At 38.9% G+C, this 21904-nt stretch overlaps 1 protein-coding gene across 1 annotated transcript in view; it reads left to right on the top strand.

Moving 5' to 3' along the window:
• Window positions 1–270: 270 nt before the first annotated feature.
• The window catches only part of FAM91A1 (family with sequence similarity 91 member A1), a 27272-nt gene continuing 5638 nt past the window's right edge, over window positions 271–21904 (top strand). Inside the window, exons 1-21 of the mRNA XM_003205269.4 lie at window positions 271–481; window positions 2652–2736; window positions 3251–3402; window positions 4563–4620; window positions 5810–5877; window positions 6728–6841; window positions 8556–8646; window positions 10122–10184; window positions 11179–11285; window positions 12064–12102; window positions 12224–12336; window positions 13269–13387; window positions 13790–13902; window positions 14095–14181; window positions 14958–15090; window positions 15783–15931; window positions 16477–16611; window positions 18437–18550; window positions 19148–19220; window positions 19905–20054; window positions 21520–21627. Of these exons, the coding sequence (XP_003205317.2) occupies window positions 410–481; window positions 2652–2736; window positions 3251–3402; window positions 4563–4620; window positions 5810–5877; window positions 6728–6841; window positions 8556–8646; window positions 10122–10184; window positions 11179–11285; window positions 12064–12102; window positions 12224–12336; window positions 13269–13387; window positions 13790–13902; window positions 14095–14181; window positions 14958–15090; window positions 15783–15931; window positions 16477–16611; window positions 18437–18550; window positions 19148–19220; window positions 19905–20054; window positions 21520–21627 (2143 nt within the window). The 5' untranslated portion in view covers window positions 271–409. The remainder of the gene's footprint in view (window positions 482–2651; window positions 2737–3250; window positions 3403–4562; window positions 4621–5809; window positions 5878–6727; window positions 6842–8555; window positions 8647–10121; window positions 10185–11178; window positions 11286–12063; window positions 12103–12223; window positions 12337–13268; window positions 13388–13789; window positions 13903–14094; window positions 14182–14957; window positions 15091–15782; window positions 15932–16476; window positions 16612–18436; window positions 18551–19147; window positions 19221–19904; window positions 20055–21519; window positions 21628–21904) is intronic.

Genomic DNA, 21904 nt, shown 5'->3' on the forward strand with positions numbered 1-21904 from the left:
AGCTGAAGTAACCCAGGGCTACTGCTAGAGGAAGCATTCCTGCTTGTTCCATGTCATGAAACGCTTCCTTCTGCTCCAGATTCTGCCCTCACGTTAAGCAGTCACCAGCATTGGTGCAGAGGGACGGCAGGGGGTTGTCAGCGGAGGGAGGGAGGAAGAGACGGAAGGAAGAAAAGGAACGAGCCCGCACAACTCCGCAACCCTGTCTCACGCACCGCACATGCGCAGCTCCCTCCCATCCACGGGAAGTGACGCGTGATCACTTCCGGGGCCGTGACGCGGAAGCAGCAGCGGCAGCGGGCGAGCAAGAGGAGGCGGTGGCGGCGGCGGCGGGTTAAGAGCAGAGAGGCCCCGGGGCTGGAGCGCCCCCCGGCGGTGGGGCCGTGCGGCGCGCTCTGCTCCCCTCGCCATGAACATCGACGTGGAGTTCCACATCCGCCACAACTACCTCTGGGCCCGGCTGCCGGCCAGCGTCAAGCAGGTAGCGCCGGGCGGGCAGCCTCAGCTCCTGGGCGCGGGCAGCGGTGTGCGGGGAAAGGTGGCGGCTCGGCACTTGCCTTGCCCTGCCCTGCCCTGCCCTGCCAACTCGGAGGCAGGCGGGCAGGCGACCTGGGCCCACCTGTGGAGAAGGGAATGTGGGGTTCTGCAGGAGGGTTGGGGTGTTTATGTGGGGAGAGCGGCGTGTAAGGGTGGTTTGGGGGGTGTATCTGTGGAGAGGGGCTCATAAGAATGGTGTGGTGCCTGTCTGAGGGGGGAGGGGGCTGTTGGGGAGGATTGGGATCCGTGTGTGGAGACAGAAAGATCTCTATATCCTTTCTTGGGGGCAAGCTGATCCAGCTTGGTGCCATCAGAGAGCGGTGCTGCTCTGTGCTCAGAGAGCTGCCCACTGTGTGGCCTGGGGAAAAAAACAGCTCATGAAAGTTTGATGTGTCGGGTTTCGCAGGTCCCTGACAGCAGCGCTCAGGTAGTGTGTCAGGCCAAGAGGAAGGCTTCCATCTCCGCTCCAAAGCCAAGTGCTGTTTGAAGGAGGTGGGATGGAAAACAACTCCTGCTCTTTCACAAAGGATGGAGTGGAAGAGTAGTGACTGCAGGCCCTGAATAGTTACCTCCATTGAATGTCAAGTAGTTCCTCTTACAGAGGAACGTGAATGGTGGTTTACATTTACTTGCCCAGCTGAGTGCCATGCTATGTAATTAAGGTGGAAAATACATCGTTGTATAACGTGTTATTATATTTAAAGTAGCTTCTGGGATACAACAGTATTTAGTTTTAGAATAGTCTTTAATATTTTTGTACTTGGAGGAAATACTTCAAATTTAAGTCAGTTTTGGATCTTGCCTGTGAGTATATTTCTGTTCTGTAATACTTGGTTCTGCAAGGGTACTGTGCTTGTTTGTCCTGTATTTCACAGAATTGCAGAGTTTGGAAGGTAGTTCTGGAGGTCTTCTCGTCCAACCCTCCTGCTACAGAACGTTCTGTACAGTAGCTTACACAGGAAAGCATCCAGATGCGTCTTGAACTTCTCCAAAGAGGGACACTCCACAGCCTCTCTCAGCAGCTTGTTCCAGTGCTCTGTACCCTTACAATAAAGAAGTTCTTCCCCATATTTATATGGAACTTCCTGTCTTGCAGTTTTTGACTGTTGCCCCTTATTCTGCACACCACTGAAAAGTGCCTGGTTCTATCTACTTGATTCCCATGCTTGAGATATTTATTAGCAGTGATAGGATTCCTTCTCAGTCTTCTCTTCTTTGGGCTGGACAGATTCAAGTCTCAGCCTCTCTTTAAATGGGAGATGCTCCAGACCTCTAACAATCTTTTTGGCCCTCCGCTGGACTCTCTTCAGCAGTTCCCTATCTTGAACTGGTGAGCACAGAACTGGACACAGTATTCCAGATGTGGCCTCATCAGGGCAGAGTAGAGGGGATCCCCTATATTCAGTAAAGTACTTTTCAGTCTAAGGGTATTTTGTAACATGAGCATCAAATGAGGGAACCAGGTGAAGAAAACCTGCTCACTTTTTAGTTGAGCAGAAGAATAATGTGAAGGATTTTGCAGGACTGTTTTTGAAATAAGGCATTTAAAACATTAACCAAAGTTCTCTTTTTATCTTGTTTTGGGATAGTGAAGCACTGTATGCCTTAATCTTGTGACCAAAGATCACTTGATTGCCTGCGTGTGGGAAATTACAGCTGAACTGTTTCATTATTTATTTCATTATAAGCTTCTTAGGTGCCATAGCTGAAACTTTGTGTCATTCACAGTTACTGATTCGTGCTGCACTAATTCTAGGTGCTTTTTCAAGGCTGCAAGATGCTGAATGCTTGGTGTAACGCTCAGTGCTTCATGTAACCTAAAAGAACGTTTATAACCTTTGATTTGAAAGTGACAGGCTCCTTTTTGGTCACAATGGTTCTAGGAAAAGAAATAATATCTAGAGATCACTATTTAATTCTCCATCTTGTGTTGAGGGACCCATTTAACTAAAGATACTTTTGACCTCATAGAGGAACTAAGATACTATCACTGTAATGATGTGGGGGACTCATTAAATAACATGCCTGCATGTGCTTCCTTATGAGACACCTTGTGCTGGTTTAACTAAAACAGATTTTGTGCACATCAGCTAAAAGGCTTTTCTATTTTTAAGGCTCTTGGAAACTCTCAGAGGGAATATGAAAGGCAGGTTGTACTCTACAGCATCCGCAATCAGTTACGGTACCGAAATAACTTAGGTGAGTAAAGCAGCTAACTTTTAATTGCTGCCCGAATCTTCTCTGTGGGAGATTGTCTTTACTCTAAAACTGCAAGAATTAGTTCTGTTTAAAGGTTCTCTGTCCCTGAAATACTTCTGAATGATAAAACATCATGAGAAGTCTTCACATCTGAGTCCAGGCATCTTTGCAGGCTTCCATTTTATTTTGCATTGACTGCATCCAGTCCTCTTTTACAGTAGATAATAATTTGACTAATGAACACATCATTTTCCAGAGAGACTACATGAGTTGTCTCAGTGGGCCATTTCCCGGTAACCTGCAAAGTAGATCTGCTCTGTTCTGATGTGTAATGGCTCTGAGAGTAATTATATTGTATGTAGGAATCCCTGGGTGCTACAAGCCATATAGCCCTCCTTTATCTTGTTTTTAGCTTTCTGTCAATCTCTGTTGCACTGTTTATTAGTCTTCTGCTGAGACATTTTTTGACTGAGCTTGATCTAACAAAGCAACTTTTTCTCCTCTTTTCTTGTAGTTAAGCACGTCAAGAAAGATGAACGTAAATATTACGAGGATCTGTTAAAATACAGTCGTGACCACCTGATGTTGTACCCATACCATTTGTCTGACATCATGGTGAAAGGGCTGAGGGTAACACCCTTTTCGTATTACACAGGCATAATGGAGGTGAGTGCAAAACTATGTTGAGAAATGGTGTATTATGTCCTAGAGATGTCAGCGTATGCAAGACAGTGTCAGGTGGTTTATTTGTTTTTGGGTAGGAACTGCTAACAGATTGCAGCTTTTAGATAACTACTTGTATCTGCTGTTTTTTCACCCCTGTAGCCCCATAAACCTTTCAAGAACTGGACTTTGTCATGTGGAGTTGGGTGGAACTCGTGTTTAAGCCCATCTTTTTTTTGATCCTTGAGATCTGTGATTTTCATTTCAAACTGCTTGTGAAAGAAATGTCCTATTCTGTTTGATTAAATAGAATTTTGATTGAATGAAAGGGAATTTTGCTTGAAAAAGCCCACACCCAACTAAACAAGAAAAGAACAACACGTTTGTACGGTTGTTTTCTTCAGAAATGGCATTTGACCATATCAAAAGCTTTTTCTGTGAGTACTAAAATGGTTCTGTTTTCTGTCAGCTCTCTGGCAAACTTTTTGTTTTCTTTGGATGTCAGAGAGACAAGGGAGAGAATTGTCAAGGGTAAAGGTGAGAAAACTTGTGGGTTGAGATGAAGACAGTTCAGTAGGTTAAGCAGAAGCTGCACACCAAGCAAAGCTAAATAAGGAACTCATTGGCAGCTTCCCATCAGCAGGCAGATGTTCAGCCATTTCCTGGGGCTCATCACGTGTAATGGTTACTTGGGAAGACAAATGCTGTAGCTTGGTGCATTCTCTCTCCTCTCTTCCTCCTTTCCTGCAGCTTATGTTGTTGAATGCCACATCATATGATATCGTATGACAATATGGAACATCTCTTTGGCAGTTTGGGTCAGCTGTCCTGATTCTGTCCCCTCTCAGCCTCTTGTGCACCTCCAGCCCCTTCTCTGGCAGGGCAGGCTAAGAAGCTGAGATGTCCTTGAGTCTGTGTAAGCACAGTATTCCACGGTAGCTAAGACGCTCATGTATTATCAGCATTGTTTTGATCACAAATCCAAAACATCTTCTACCACGAATAAAATTAACATTATCCTAGCCAAAATTAGTGTACTGACTTTAATAGATTTCTGATTTAATTTCATGTTTTTGTTTTTTTTTTTTAAAGGATGAATTTTACATTTGCTTCTCTGAAGCAATGACATTCTTATTGCAATTGAATTTTCTTGTCTTTTTCAGGATATAATGAACAGTGAAAAAAGCTATGATTCATTACCCAACTTTACTGCTGCAGACTGTAAGTATTATCTAGCTGCAATACTCCTTTCAGTGAATTGGAGTTAAGGACCTTCTGAAAATGAATTAATGGGGCATCTATTTGCTTGAACACAAATGTGTGAATGAAGGTATAGAAGCATTTAAATAGTGGTATTCAAAAAGATGTGCTCTCCATGCAATGTTCTGTCTATATGATACGCACAGGAATTGGGCTGATTCAAGTACTACTAGGCATGGTAAAAACCAGCTTCTATCCTTGTGTTTAGTGCCTTCCTGTTTGTTTGAGCTTCTGGGTGGAAAGTCTTACTGGCTGTTGTGTCATCCAGCTGAGCAGCTGATACTTTCCCACTGTGTGTTTTGGTGTGTGTTGGGCAGAAAGCTTTGGGAAAACTCTGAAAGGCTGTTGGCTCTGTTATGAATTAGCACCAGTGTACAAAGATGTACAAGAAAAGAGACAGTCTATCTGGCACATTCAGGGGTGTCACAGAGTGACAGTCTTGCTTTCTGTTAGACTGTTGTGGGCACAAGAAGGGGAGGTTAGGGACGTGAATGCGTAACCTCATGTTAAACTTGAAGGAACACAGAATGATCACCCCTTGACAACTGAGACAGAATATGGGTTAAAGCTCCTGGGTAGTTTTCCAGTATCTTTTCATAATTTGTTAATGGTTGAAGGCTGGCAGTTATAGAATTAAATTGTGATTTATTTGAGCTGAGCTAGATCTTAGTCATCTTCCTTAAAGGCTTACATAGCCTTTTGTGCTCTAATTCTTAGTTTACAGAGTTCTAATTGAGTGCATGATGTGGCAGTAGGGTAGAAAAACACCCTGTTGATCGAAAACAGATACAACTTTAGTTCTCTTGTTTTGAAGCATTGTAATTACCTGTTGGAGTGAAGGCAGAGAGAAAAGAGTTGGATTATTCCCTGCTACTCTGTGACTTGAGAGAAATTGGATACTTAAAAATATATATAATATGTAAAGTAAATGAATAGGAATAGATTGTGTTTTTTAGCTGGACACGGTTCTTGGCCAAATTCATAAATTCTCTTAGGACTGAATTTAGTTCCTCCAGGTATCCTTTTATTTCGGGAAGGAGTAAGTAAAAGTATTAGTTACAAGTAGGCTTGATTGTTTCAGGAAGATTTTATGTATCTTCACTTCAGCTTAAACCCTTCCAAGAGAAATAAAACTTTGATTATTTTCCAGGTCTAAGACTTCTTGGTATAGGAAGAAACCAATATATAGATTTAATGAACCAATGTAGATCTTCAAAGGTAAGTTTGTCTTCCGTTTCTTCTTTCTTCCTCATCTATAGTGCATGATTTGAAAGGAAGTAGTGGAAAAAATTTGTGGGCTTTGTTAATTTACTATTATGTGTAATTGAGTACAACATAACATATTGCTAATTATTTTCTGTTTCTTAACAACAACAATAAAAAATTACTAAAACCAAAATAGACTGAAGAACAGATAATCAGCATTAGTTTAAAAAAAAAAGCAACAAAAGAAAACAGAATAACAATCAACAAATACAAGGCTGTCTGCCAAAATATGAAGTAGATAGAGTAAATCTAAAAGTAACAACTCTACAGTGGAAGAGAATGGAGAACGAGCTATTTAAGTGTGTAAGTGAACAGTACATTTTAGTTTTTCTTTCTTGTACTGAAATTCACTGTACTTTTATAGCATCTTACTTACTGAGAATATGGAATCTTAGTCTTTTAAAGTAAATAAACTGCGTTCTTAAAATGGATTTTAAGACTGCTGCATTTATTTAAAGTAGACCGATTGTATACTTGTCTGCTGTTCTTGGACTTGATCTTAATGTCTTTAGATAGACTTTTAGTTAGTGACACACAGATTACAGATACATGTGGAGATTACATCTGACAGTATCAGGTGTAAATAATTTTTTTCTATCCCAATCTCATATAATTTGGGAGAGGAGGGAAGCACATCTGTTTCTGATAAAGTGTGGGCTTTTACTAAAAGGCAAGGTTAATAGTATTTGTGTGCCCAGTCTAAATATAATGTACTTAAAAATCAGATTATATAAAGGTAGATGGTTGCCTGCACGTGTGAAGTGCTCTTTATTTCTATCTCAAATGGACTGTACCACTGCAGAAATTTTTCAGAAGGAAAACTGCGCGTGATCTGCTACCTGTGAAACCTGTGGAAATTACCATAGAAGCTTGGTGGGTTGTGCAGTCTGGCTACATCACTGAGGATGACATCAAGGTACTTCAGTGCAGCTGGCAGCTCTAATTTTGGTTGAATACTCATGGTTCCTGAAAACAGACTTCCCTTTGTGTATTCTACACAAAGACTGTTTGAAGATTGGAGCTTTTATAACAACTGACATGGAAATAGAGATTGGAACTGTTAGAAGTGGTATCATTCTTTGTTGGTATATTCTGCCCTCTTCCTTCTTTGTGCTTTATGTCACATTCAGTGCTGAGGTTGCTTTGTGTCAGCAGAACTGGGAACTGAAGCGTGTGCTGCAGTGCTTTATAGGGAACAGGCAGCAAAATGTGCCTTCTTAAATTTCATGTTTTAGCTCTGACATCTTGGTTTTGACTAAATCTTCACCTTCAGTGCTAGTGGACCTTATTTGTTACTTGTCTTCATTTCTGCTCCTTGTATCTCTATTTGTTTCATTTGAAACTTGAAAAACTTGTGAGCTGGCTTAATGTTCTGTCATCATTCTATTTTCATTTTCACAGTATCCTATTTCATTCTCACAGTTTTTCTACAGTTAGCTATAGTCTCCTGATCTCATAGAATCATAGAATTCACTCAGATTGGAAAAGACCTCAAAGATCATCGAGTCCAACCACAACCAGACCGTACTACCCTAACAACCCTCCACTAAATCATATCCCTGAGCACCACATCCAAACAGTTTTTAAACACATCCAGGGATGGTGACTCAACCACCTCCCTGGGGAGCCTATTCCAGTGCATAACAACCCTTTCTGTAAAGAAGTTTTTCCTGATATCCAACCTAAACGTACCCTGGCACAACTTGAGGCCATTTCCCTTCGTCCTGTCACCAGTGAGAAGAGACCAACCCCACTCTCGCTGTAAGCACCTTTCAGATATTGGAAGAGAGCAATAAGGTCTCCCCTCAGCCTCCTTTTCCCCAGACTAAGCAGCCCCAGTTCCTTCAGTCTCTCCTTGCAGGCCATATTCTCCAAGCCCTTCACAAGCCTTATTGCCCTTCTTTGGACCTGCTCTGGCACCTCAATGTGCTTTCTGTACTGAGGTGCCCACAGCTGAACACAGTACTTGAGGTGAGGCCTCACCAATGCCGAGTACAGGGGCGGGATGACTTCCCTAGTCCTGCTCACCACACTATTCCTGATTCAAGCCAGGATGCCATTGGCCTTCTTGGCCACCTGGGCACACTGTTGGCTCATATTCAGCTGACTGTCCATCAGTACACCAAATCTGTATTTAATTCCTTCTCTGTTGGTTTACCTTTCACCTTAGATTGGAGCATAGCTAATGCAGTGATGGAAACTTCCTTTGGCTGTTATTGGGAATATCTTGGACAGTGGTTACGTACATTCTGACATTCCAAAGTAGTTAACATGAAGGAAATTACTTTGATATTGAAATTGCCTTCTTTCTAGAATGGTTCTAGTTGCATGTTTGAACACTTAGTTTAGAAGTTTTAAAAAGCAAAGCTAATATACACTACTGTAAAACACCTATGCAATTAAATACTGTTCCTGGAGCACAGTAACTTTATTCAGGGACAAGAGTGAGAACTTCAGTAAGAAGCACAGTGAATTCTTCAGCGCAAACATTTTAATGAAGAACATGGTTACTGTCTGTATTTTTGTATTACCTGTGACTTATCTGAATGTGAAATTTTTTTTCTGAGCAATATTATTCAAGTTGCATAGACTCATTTCTGCAACAGACTAACACAGTTTTGTTTACTTAGATTTGTACTACATCGGAAAAGTCTGCTATTGATAAAATAATTGATTCAGGTCCTCAGCTTGCTGGTTCACTAGACTTCAATGTAGTTCACAGTAAGTGTTTAATTGGCATTCCTTTTCTGTGTGTAGATCTTGCTCAGTAAATTCAGAGAGTAATGTCTGAAAACTTAGGTATAAAAGGATTGAAGGTAGCTAAAGTTTGGGAGGATGTGGACGGAAATACTCAAGAGCTCATACAGGCTGCAGTCTTAAGTTTTGTGAATGATTTAACAGTGAGCCATTAGGAGGTGTTGCTCTGATATTATTTCATGTAATTTAACACATTCCTTTCTTAGAAACCGATAGTAAGAGAGGGAACAGAGGGTATATGAGAATGAGAGAAACTAAAAATAAAAATGACAAAACTGGTATTGCTGGGAGCTAAAACGTCACTGTTTGTTTTTCAAAGAAAAGGTTTTGAAATTTCCTACTATTTGAACACTATCAAAAAATGGAGCTTGAGTCTAAGAGGTTTCTACCTCAAATGTCTGCAAGTGTTAATGAAAACTGTGTGCTTCTCCCTATTCCAGTGTTACAGACAAATCATATTAATCAAGGGAATACAAATTCATTGACAAATCATCTTTGAGAACTCTGTAAATCACAGAATTGAAGAATGATTTGGTTTGAGAGGGACCTTTAAGATCACCTAGTTCCAACCCCCTGCTATAGGCAGGGACACCTTCCTCTAGACCAAGTTGTTCACAGCCCCATCCAGCCTGGCCTTGGATGCTTCCAGGGAGGGGGCATCCACAGCCTCACTGTGAACACAACTTGTTCCAGTGTATCACTACTCTCACAGTAAAGACTTTCTTCCTGATACCTAATCTAAATCAACCTTTTTCCAGTTTAAAACCATTTCTCCTCATCCTGTAACTACTTGCCCTTATAAAGAGTCCCTCCCCAGCTTTCCTGTAGGTTCCTTTCCAGGTGGTGGAAGGCTGCTATCAGGTCTCTGAGCCTTCTCTTCTCCAGGCTGAAGAGCCACAGCTCTCTCTACTGAAAGGAATTGGTAGGGTGATGAGACCTCTGGAAAAGCACATTATGAGTCAGAAGGTGTTGAGGGAAGTGGTGGCCCTGCAGGACCCGTTCAGGGAAGTCTCCTCTTGACACTGGAGGAAGGGTTGCCTTTCACCCATAGCACTACTGGGCACAAGAACTGCAAAGCGTTTGGGAGAATGTCAGATATTGCTCTGGGTGAACCAAGTGGTGGCCAGAGCCTGACTATAGGGGCTATCAAATATAGCTGCTTCAATTTCTGGTCATTCTGTTGTGCTCTGTTGTTCTGAAAGTAGTTCTAAAGCTCCAGGTATATTGCATCAAACTTCAAGTAAAGAGCTCTGTTTTAGGATAACACCTGCTGAATGTTGGATGTGGTTTATTGATTGTGTATTGCAAAATAATGTTGTGCTGTTAAGCTAATAGGAAATACTGCTTTACATTCTGAACTGACTGATGGGAAAGTCTATCTGTGTCATTAGGGCTCTGCAAAACGATGTTTCTCCAACGATTTGCTTTAATTTATACAGGCTTGTATAACAAGGGATTTATTTACCTTGATGTACCAATATCTGATGACAGCTGTATAGCAGGTAAGTAAATATTTTTGCAGTATAAAGCTGCATTTTCTTGGATTTATTTCAGTTGTTATAAAGACATTGATTTTATTGTACGTAGGACTTTTTTCAACTTGAATTCATATCTTTTGATATAAATATCTAGGTAAGTTGAGATTGTTTTAAAGATTCACAGTACAACTTAAGTACCTTCCTGTGTATCTGTAATGGAAAGGAATCACAATGTAAAGAAATGTAACCCCTGTGTTAAAAGGGCTTGAGTTTTGATTCCTATACAGCTTTTTCTTTTTATTTGACTCAGCTTTTTAAAAATTTTATTTAAGAGATATCAGTTCCACCGTCCTTTATGTTTTGTCACCTCAATTATAGTGCTGTGTCTGGGCACTAGGTAGGAGCTTAAACTAGTGCAGCCTTTGAACAGCTCATGCTGTGCTAAGTCTCAAGGGTTTCTGAGTTGTGTAAAGAAACACACTGTTGAAACCTGCCCATGCAGAACTCCATGTTGTTACTGTAGTAGAGATCAATTAAGCAAATGCCCTCTGAATACAAGAGAGTTGCTACTGAAATACTAGCTTTGGGCTTCTCCCAGAGGGTGGAGAGGTGGAGCCCATGGTGGAAGAAGGGTGAATTTTTTTGTTTTTGTTGTCATACTTCAATCCCCACTTGCTTTTTTCTTTCACAGTTTACTCTCCGTTGGCATTAGAAAACTGTTTTATGGATTGAATGGCAAGAAATTATCTGTAGTGGATGAGCAGGAGTCTGAAAGACAATGATGCAAAGCGGAGCGTTGTTTTTTTTTTTTTAATACTAGAAAACATTTGGCAACCGTTATTTTCTTAAGGGCTAGGAGAAATTTTAGTACCATATAAACTCTCTCTAGGCTTTTATTCTTTGAGACTTGATACCACTGTAAAATGGTAATATAGGTGTTATTTTATTTTCTGTTTTATGTGGTTTTGGTTTAAAAAGAAAATTATCAAATTGTAATCATGCAAGTAATTCATTTCAGTGCCACCACTTGAAGGTTTTGTGATGAACAGAGTGCAAGGTGATTACTTTGAAACACTCCTGTACAAGATATTTGTTTCAATAGATGAACACACTAATGTAGCAGAGGTAAGTAAAACTCACCTTGTGTCTTGGTGATGGGAAAACCATGAAAGGGCCCAAAGCACACTGGTGAAATACTTAAGGCAGAAGAATGGGTAGGTATCAGGAAGCTTTATAAGTATTGTCTAACTTGCAGAGCTTGAGATAAATAGGTTTCCTTAGTATTGAATATAACTTAATTAGTTCTGCAGGTAGGATGCACGTTCAGTGAAGCAACTCCATCAGCTGGAGTGAATTTATATGGGAATAATTTATGCAGCTTGTTCTGTACTGGCTAGAATTGGAGTCTGTTTTCCCTCTGTCCCAGCCATATTGGTTCTGTTTTGCTAGTGTGAATTAAGTAAAACAAAATAAAAATTTCTGATTGTGAAAACTTACAGGGTATTGGCTTAAAGTAGAAACCTGACTTTTGCATAAATATGTATGATTATAATTTTTTTCATGTCTGATTCTCAAACATGTGGGGAAAAAGTACCTGAAAAAATACCTTATGAACACACACAGATTTTATTTTCTTCTCTGTCTTACAATATACATGATTAACCTAAAAAATATATAGAAGATAACCTCATATTTCTTTTGCATGCATTAAAGTGGAACGATCATGAGACTTCATCCCATTTCTTTCCCCATTGCTTTTGGTCAAGACAAAATTGCTTCTACCATTACAGTCTGTATTAAGAAATAAAGAGACAAAACCAGCAAAAAATGCAGAAGCCCAAAAATTGTGCATTACTCTGCATTATTAATTTTGCATTGTTGACTTTTCTTTTTTTCTTTTTAGCTTGCAAACGTCCTAGAGATTGACTTATCTTTAGTAAAGGTATGTGTGTTGCACTTATGTTATTTGATGTGAAAATCTCAGTCTTGCAAGTTGACTTGGTGAAGGGGTTTCATAATGCAATTCCTTATTATGTTTGTGCAATTTTTGTGTGTTTCCTCAGAATGCTGTGTCCATGTATTGTCGATTAGGCTTTGCTCATAAAAAAGGCCAAGTCATAAATCTGGATAACCTTCATCCATCGTGGAAGAATGTTCCTTCAGTGAACAGACTGAAGTAAGTGTTCTTTGATGAAGTGTATTTCTCTTTGAAGAGAAAGCTAGATTTGATTTCCTTTTTTTTTTTTTAATTTCTATTCCTTTTTAGGTTTGGTTCCTTTTTTTTGACTTCTAATTTCGTCTGTGTGTGTGTGTGTGTGTGTGTGTGTGTGTGTGTGTGTGATGTAATTATCTCTCTAATCTGAGGATTAGGGGTGGTAATGCGCCCTTTAAGTACTACTTCTGTTGCCATTACTCAGTGGTGGCTTTTTGACTTCTAAGTGCTTCATTGCTTACTTTAGAAGCAGACAAGTGTGAGCTTGTTCTGAAGCACTGGGGAGGAAACAACAGCTCTTGCTGTGCTGGTACAGAGATGATGCCTGTTGGTACTTGGTACTGCTTCATGTGATTATGTAGTAAAGCTTGCTTACTTGCTGTGAAGTCATCTTGTAGTACAGTCGTAGACACTGTTAATCTACATTTATCTGTATAAAATCCTGATAATAGAAAGCAAAGGGTTCTCCAAGTTGGAGTGCCAGTTTACATGATCTAAGCATTGTTCAGTTTCTCTTAAGCCACTTAAAAAGAAAAAAAAAAAAAGACCAACCCTCTCCCCCCCCAAAAAAAACCAATTATCATTAATGCTAATTCAGAGTGTGAGAACAAAATGAAGAAGACTCTTCATTGGATTTTTCTTGAACAGTGGTGGTTTGGTCACTTTTTTTTTCAGTTTTGTTCAAAACCTGATATCATTCAAACCAGCAAGTAAACTTTTCTGCTGAAGCAAAAGCAGGACTCTGAGAGCCATCAAGCTGGACTGATTTAGGGCTCAGAAACATTGAAAGGCATGTGTTGGGCATGCCTGTGCATGGAATACTAGCACTGGAAAGCAGAAATAGTTCTCTGGTGCTGCAGTGACTGATAGATGTGGATTTTAATTCACATTAATAGGAGTACTTTGGATCCTCAAAAGATGCTGCTTTCTTGGGACAGTGGGGAAAACAGAAGTCCTGTACAGGAAGCTGGGTCATCAGCTACAGATACAGACACCAACAGTCAAGATGATCCAGGTTAGCACGACCAATGAATCTAATACATTAGGAACAATTACTTTATAGCACTGTAGGCTGTAAAGGAGTTTATAAACAAATGAAATGTGAAATCTGTGAGGTTTTTTTTTTTGGTATAAATTGTACTGGGGGGCAGGTGATGTCTAAGTCTTGGTTTATTCAGCCTCATTGTTAGAAAATAAGGCATTTTGCTCATCTATATTATCAATATTAGCTGATGCCAAGATACCAATACATGAATGATCAACATTGATTATTCAGCAGTGATAAGGGAATTCTGTTGCACTCAGCGTGACATTAACTAAGGCTTTTTGATTATTTTAAATAGTTGTGTGACTTGATGTTTTCATTTTTAAATTAAATGTGATCATGTTTGTTTGTTTTTTCCTTGTTCTTCATTAGCTGAAACAGCCAGTGTGAGCAGCCTGAATCTGTCCAGCGGACACACAAAGCGTATTGCCTTCCTGTTTGATTCTACCCTCACTGCCTTTCTAATGATGGGAAATCTTTCACCAGTATGTCCAAATTCAGTGTATTACACCAAGACTCAACATGTAGAGTTTGAAGATGCTTTTACTTCCATATAACACAACTATAATTATTTTAAAAACTTACATTGTTGTGGCTAAGAAATACTTGCTTAATAAAATTTTTGCTTGCCCGTTCTCTTTTCAAAGAACTAAGACAGTTTTGTTTTATTATTCCAGAACTTGAAAAGTCATGCGGTCACTATGTTTGAAGTAGGGAAACTGTCAGATGAGTCTCTTGACAGTTTCTTGGTGGAGCTGGAGAAGGTAATCTGTTGCATGTGTGGCCGAATGTTTTTTCAGCACTAGTGTAAAGGGACAAAGAGCCTTCGGTATTTTCATTTTGTAAGTCTGCTCTAAGAGCCTTGTTTAACAAGAGAATGGTATGAACGCTCCTCATCATACCAAACCTAGGTGATTCAGTTAATTGTTGATTATTAACAGTATCCATGTTGCAAGTGACTTTGTGGAACACACTATGCATGTATGTGAATGTGTAGAATGTCTGGTAAGCAAATTGAATTAAAGAATTATGTTTGCCCAGGTCTGTATGTATATACACCTGCATTATGGCTTGCTTGTTAAATGCAAACCACCTTTTAGTAAGATGTTAATATTTTTGAAAATCTGTGTATCTTTTTTTTTTTTTTTTTAGAAAAACTTCACTGTTTATATTCTAGTATGTTTAACCAATCCACCTTTTAAATATAATTCTAAAAGGACAACTTCAGAATTACATCAGAAAGCTGTGCTGTTAATTGCAGTATTCTTTTACACCAGTCAGGAGTACTGGAAATTTAAATCTTTTTGCTTGAAAACTGAGGCATGATTCAGATTTATAGATGTCCTTATGTACTTTCTGACAATTTGACTAACATAACAAAGACTCACTTTTCATTTAATAGTTGCTATGTATAACCTTTGGGGTTGTTATGCAGTAAAAACCTTTCAAATGATAACTCGTTGATTTTTTTCCTATTGCATTATTAATGCTTGTGCAGACAACATGCCATTTATATACGTTTATTTTGTTTCTTGTTTAGGTTCAAAGCACAGGTGAAGGGGAGGCACAGAGATACTTTGATCATGCACTTACACTGAGAAACACAATACTGTTTTTACGTCATAATAAAGACTTAGGGGCACAAGCTGTACAGCCTGACCAACCAACTAACGGTCTGTGAACTCTTCTGAGGAAATATTTTAAGTGTGCTTTTACTTATCTGCCATGTACTCAGCTGTTTCAGAAGACAATCAGTACCCTGTTTGATTAAAAGTATTTTGAAGCCAAAAGAACACTGCTTTATCCTTTGAGTTTGTGGTACTGAGTTTTGTTGAATGACAGATTTGGTGCACAGGGTTGGGCTTAATGTCCAAAGATTAAGCTTAATGGTAATGGTGGTAAGATGAGCTGAAATTGAGGAAGGGTTTGGTTTTATATTGTGTGCTTCTGAAGACTGTAATAAAGGAAGTAATCCTTTTATTCAATTGGAATTTTCTATTATAAAAAAAAAAAAAACAACAACCAAAAACGTTTTCTGTATTAGAAAAATGAGTGTATTCTTTTATTCTTTCTAATGATGATAACTATTTGTAAAATCTTGCATAACTTTTCTTTTAGTAATTCTGTGTGCTTTGCTTTTCTGGGATCAGTTAGTCAGTGAGGACAAAGTTGTGGCTCTGCCAGAGAATCCTGTATTACTGCTGAAATTACTGGGATTAACTTGAATAAGTCTGTGCGTAACTTAAAACTTTGTTTTGGAAAATACTGTATTAATGGCTTAGAGGGTGGAATGGAAAATCTGAAATCATGCTTTAGGTTTTATGTTGCATTCCAAATAATTAAGAATCTTACATTCTCATCACAGGATTTCCCTTGGATCTCTTACGATGTGAGAGTTTGCTTGGCTTGGATCCAGCTACCTGCAGTAGAGTTCTTAACAAAAATTATACCCTACTGGTTTCCATGGCACCACTCACCAATGAAATTCGACCTATTAGTAGCTGTACACCCCAGGTGAAAAAATAGTAGGGGAAAAAACAGTATGTAGTAATAGAAATAGTTTTGTAGCTTTGTGTTTGTGTATGTCTGCTATGTGTCTCTTCTAAAGAGCTGTAATTATTACATTATAATATAAATACATAAATACTATAAATACATTATATAGTATTACAATTACTCTTAAAAAAGTATTTACTGAGTAAAATGTGAATACTTACTACACTTTAATTTATTAACAATTTACCTATCAAGTAGGGTTAACCACAGATTTTTTTTCTTCTTGAACTTGTGCTGATGCAAAATACTATCAAGAGAGTAAGTACCTAGAATATCATAGAATGGTAATAGAATGGTTTGGGTTGGAAGGTACCTTTAAGATCATGTAGTTCCAGCCCCACTACAAATATCATCTCTCCTTAGTAAATTAACACATTTGTACTCCTTCCTATGCTGCAGAACTAGCTTTATGTTTCTTTAAAACTGTCAATTATTAATTTATATCCGTACATGTAAGAATTGCAATAATAGGCTCTATTTTTTTTTCTGAATAATCTCTTCAGCATATTGGACCTGCAATACCAGAAGTCAGTTCAGTTTGGTTCAAACTGTATATTTACCACATAACTGGACAAGGACCACCCTCTCTATTGCTCTCTAAAGGAACACGTCTTCGAAAACTTCCAGATATTTTTCAGGTAATGTATGTGCAGATTGATTTTTCTCTTCCTTCTCTTAATGTTTCAGAGATGTGCTGTATACTAAATAATTCACACACAGTTGGAATCTGCAGTATAGTCAAGTAGCTATTGTAGCTTTCTTAGCTTTCTTAGAAACAAGTTTTACGTAATATAAAATCATAGTCGTTTGAGTTGGAATGAACTCTTGAAGGTCATCTAGTCCAACTCCCCTGCTCTGATCAGGGACACCTACAGCTAGAGCAGGTTGCTCAAAGCCCTGTCCTGCCTGACCTCGAATGTCTCCAGGAGCATCCACCACCTCTCTGAAAAGCCTATTCCTATACTCTTAATGTAAAAAAACTTTTTCCTTATATCCAGTCTTTATCTCCTTTCTTTTAGTTTGAAATCACTTCCCATTATCCTAGCACAGCAGGCCCTGTTAAAGAGTCTGTGTCCTCCTTTCTTGTAACCTCCCTTTAGATATTGAAAGGCTGCTATCAGGTCTCCTTGGAGCCTTCTTTTCTCCAGGTTGAACAACCCCAGCTCTTGGTATGCCCAATTCAAGCCTGAAAGACTTCAGATGCTGCTTTTTCCCATTCTGGCCCTCAGAAGGACTTGTGTCCCATGAAGGAGTATTGTTAGGTATTTGGTAGCCTTGGCAAACCTAGCTGGGAGTGATCATGGCAACTTTTAAACTTGGCAGAACCAAAAAATTGTGGTATCTATTAACTTTAATCGACACACAGCAAACACATAGCAGTGTTTGTGTCTCACTGAGTACATCAAGGTTCACAAAGTAGTCTTGTTCATATTTATGATCGGAGGGTGATCTCTACGGTTTGCGCCTCTTAATTCAGAGTAGACACTTGAGCTGAATATACTGCAATAGTATGGAGGTGTTCAGAGAGGAATGTGTATTCTTATGTGTACCCACATAAGCAGTTATCTCTGGCTCTTGGATTTGTAGTTGTATATCCCGTTCCTCCAGCCTCTTTCATATATCCTCTCTTCCTCTTCATGTCCTTTCCAATTTGAAAAATGTTGTACTTCTATTTCTAAAACATGTTTTAAAATAACAGGATTAAATGAACCAAGGCATATACAGCAGAAGGCATTCCATAAGGCTTCTAAGAGCTTGACTAAAACTTTGTCAGTAACTTAAACTGATGGTAAATAGACTATGTATTTTCATTAATAAAAAACATTCAGTGTAGTTGCCTTGGAACATTTCCAAAGTGACCTTTATTTTCAGAGAGCTGATGGGTCTGTTTTTCCTCTACTGTTTGATTTCACGTTCTACATTATCACAAACTTGTTAGAGGCCTTCTATGTACTGATGTAAATGCTTCTCTCCTGCTTTTATTTTGCCATGTCATCTTGAGAAACTGTTCAGACATTTCTAAAACTCCTACAGACATTTTCAGTCTTGAAATCTGGAAAGTTTGTCCATGTTTATCCCTTCCTGTCCCTTCCCTTTGGATGGCTACTCTGGGGTTGATATATATCGTTGCTTTCTTTCAACAGTGTTAGCTTAGCATTTAGATTTATTTGGAATTATTTTCATCTCATATTTGTTAGGAGACTGCTGCGAGGGCCACCTAGTCCTATAGGGATGGTTGACAGATATATTCTACTCAAACTGCCATCTTAACTTTGAGATTGGCAAACTTCTGTTCTTACCAGAAATATGAGCATGAGTGATCCTTGGTAGAAAGTATAATGCTGTAGAGTTGTAATCTCCAGTAACTTCAGAATTGTAGCAACATGCTGTTAGCCTAACTGCAGCATTTCTCTTTGTGCTTGGACAGTCCATTACTGCTGTAAATAACCTTCTGCCTTCTAGGGTTATGATCGCTTACTTATAACATCTTGGGGTCACGATCCAGGAGTCGTTCCTACTTCAAATGTGCTCACAATGTTGAATGATGCTTTAACACATTCAGCTGTTCTAATTCAGGTATGGAATACCCTCTATAAATGATGAAAACTTATATAATTTTGAGTAAAACTGTTGCATCAAAGAGTAGATTACGAATGTAGGAGACCTATGCTTTTGTTGGGAGCTGAAAAATGTTGAACTTTGGCCGTTACTGGTGTGGTTTAGAGGGGATAAAGACCGTAAGTTTTGAACTCAATGCATATATAATATGCATTATTACATTATGAGCAAATATTAGAGTTTTGCTCAATGAAAATGAGATAGGGATTTATAGGAGCATTGAGGAATAGTAAACTGAAATGAAAATGAATATTCCTCAAGTCTTTTGGATGATAGTGATGTATAAGGTGACTGACAATATGAATTATTCAAGAAACTGCTCCTCTTCAATGAAGCTTAACTAATTATCTTCATTCAAGTGCATTTTAGGGGAAAGAGGATGGGGTATCTTATTCAATCTATTTATTTTGAGAGTATTAATATAGAAATATTTCTATGTTTGTTTCATCAGTGTGACTGGTAGCCTTTAAAAGAGAGCATGATTAGGACTAAGCTAAGCTGATGAGTACTTTTTTTTTTTTTGTGTGTGCCTAATGTGATTTTCTTGATGCTTAGGGGCACGGTATGCATGGAATGGGAGAAACTGTGCATATTCCTTTTCCATTTGATGAAGCTGAGCAGCAGGGAGGTAACTTTATTTAATGTAATCCTTGTGTCACCATATTGAATGCTACCTTGTGCAGCAAGGTTGCAATAACACTTCCTCCTAGTTCAAACAAGTTTAAAAAGCAGAAATTAACTTTCTGATGTACTCCTTGGTGACAGGAGGCTTTGGATTGGCCACATGCTTTCTAGCTAAGAGTTTGAGGAAAACTGCGGATTTGCAGATATAAAGCCTAATATTATTTAGGCTACTAGAAAAAAAGCTAATTTCATAGCCTGATTTTTATTAGGCTCAAAATGGATTGCCTTTTACGTATGTCCTCTCTGGGCTGTCTGCTTTTAAATTTAAAAAATTCTAGGATTAAGAAGTCAGTGTTGAAACTCCTTGTTACCCTCTAGTACTGTACTATAATTCTTCAGTATATCAGATCTGTGGAAGTTCTTGTGTTGGATTTTTCTTAAAAGACTGTGACACTGAGAGAGTTGGATGTTGTTTTTTCTTAGCTGAACCTAGCCATCTCTGCTGTCTGTGCGCAAGACAGCTATCTTCTTCAGTGTTATCCCATGTCCACCCATATTATGGCTAATTTGTAGCATTAAAGGAGACAAAAAAATCTAGATAAAAAACAGTTTGACTAGACATGAACTATATGGCTTTGGAGGAGGTTTTCACTAAAGTAAACTGGGATGTGTGTTTTCTTTCTTCTAGACTTCTCTCGTGTGAACATGGGCATTCATTCAGCTTTAAAGATATTGAGAAACAAGGTAGACTTGCAGCATTTTTGTGGCTATGTCACTATGCTGAATCCTACAAGTCGACAAGCTAACAGGAAGCTGAGTGATGCTTCTGATGGAAAAGGTTAGTTAGCAGTGGTTTTTTTTTGTATGTGTGTTCTGTTAATTTGCAAACAGTTACTTCAACAAAGTTGAGCAAAGGATTACACTCAAAGGATTTGGATTTCTACCTGATATAGAATCACAGAATGGTTTGGGTTGGAAGGGACCATTATGATTATCTAGTTCCAACCCCCTGCTATAGGCAGGGACGCCTCCCTCTAGACCAGGTTGCTCACAGCCCCATCCAGCCTGGCCTTGAATGCTTCCAGGGAGGGGGCATCCGCAGCCTTTTTGGGCAACCTGTTCCAGTGTCTCACCATCCTGACAGTGAAGACTTTCTTCCTAATATCTAGTTTAAATCTGCCAGTTTAAAAACACTTCCCCTCGTTTTGTTGCTATCTGCCCTTCTAAAAAGTCCCTCCTCAGTTTCTTTCCTGTAAGTCCCCTTCCAGGTAGTGGAAAGCTGCTACAGGGTCCCCTTGGAGCTTTCTCTTCTCCAGGCTGAAGAGCCCCAGCTCTCCCAGACTATGTTGGATATCATCCAACGTAGAGAGCAACCCCATCTAAATCTGCTGTCAGTATGCTTACTTCCTAATTGCCCTTTGAGCCTAAATTAGCAAATACAAACTGAAAATAATTGGACTAAAATAACTTGCAGAAGAGGGAAGAAATCATTGCAAAACATTAAAATGTAAGTTGTGTAGTTTTCATATGCCAGAACTTAATCTTTTGTAAGTGTGCTGAATATACCTAAGTAGCTCTAAAGTCCTGAGATCAGTAAGACTTTATATTTCTCTGTAATATTTCTTCCAGTTTGATAGTTATGTAGGTCACTCCAAAACTAGTATCTCCTATTTATTTCCATGGAAACAAAGGCCACTATAGCACTATGTGATAGAGCAAATTTTTAGCTATAAAACACTGGGTTTGTTTGTTTCTTTTTTTTTTTTTCCCTTACAGCATAGTCACCACCATTAGCTATGTATTTTTGCCAGTGATGAGCAAGAGCCTGCGTGCTGCCCTTGTAAAAATCTGCAGCAGAGCATGTAGCCCACTGTTGTCACTGCTGTAATGCACCACTCACCACCTCACTGTGCTCACATCCACTGTTTGGCCTCCGTAAACATTCAGAAGGCATCTATAAACATCAGTGGGTGCCATTTTTTACTCATATAGGAATTCAATCCCACACCATTACTCCATATGTAGTTTCATGTCAGATACTGCTTTGTCAGACTGTTCCTCTGCTGCCACCTATTGTATTGCTACAAAATTAACAGAATGTGGGTATGAAGATTCAACTCTTCTGCTGTATCACAATATCTGCCTCTGATAATGTAGGCTGATGTAATAAAATAGGAGGCATTATTTTCAGAGCAGCTTTCCTGTATAGCTTTTGGGCAAAACTTGTGTCAAGTTCCTTACATCAGTTGGTAATTAAACATATACTCATCTAAATGTTTATGTAAGGATTATTTTCCCTCCAGGAGATGCTGATCTAGCATCAGGATCTGATGTAAACGGGAGTACAGAGTCATTTGAGATGGTAATAGAAGAAACATCAATGGATTCTGCAATCAAGCAAAGCCTTGAAGGTAAAACTATGACAAATATTTTGTACTAAACATTCCCTATCTAATAAAATGCCTTCTTTTTAAGGATCTGAACACACATTATTGTTAGATACTGCTGTACTTGTCATCTCAGACAATAAGTGTTTTTATTTCTTAAAATTCAGATTCCCTTAAATCTTTGAGCAGTTGAGTAAATAAACTGCCTCAAAAAAGCATGAATTGTCCTTTAGATCTGAGAGAATAGATCTGACCTGACAGAATTGGTTCTGGGATCAATATTTGCTTTCTCTTTTTTTTT

This window comes from Meleagris gallopavo, chromosome 3 (assembly GCF_000146605.3).
Source record: "Meleagris gallopavo isolate NT-WF06-2002-E0010 breed Aviagen turkey brand Nicholas breeding stock chromosome 3, Turkey_5.1, whole genome shotgun sequence".
NCBI classification, from domain to species: Eukaryota; Metazoa; Chordata; class Aves; order Galliformes; family Phasianidae; genus Meleagris; species Meleagris gallopavo.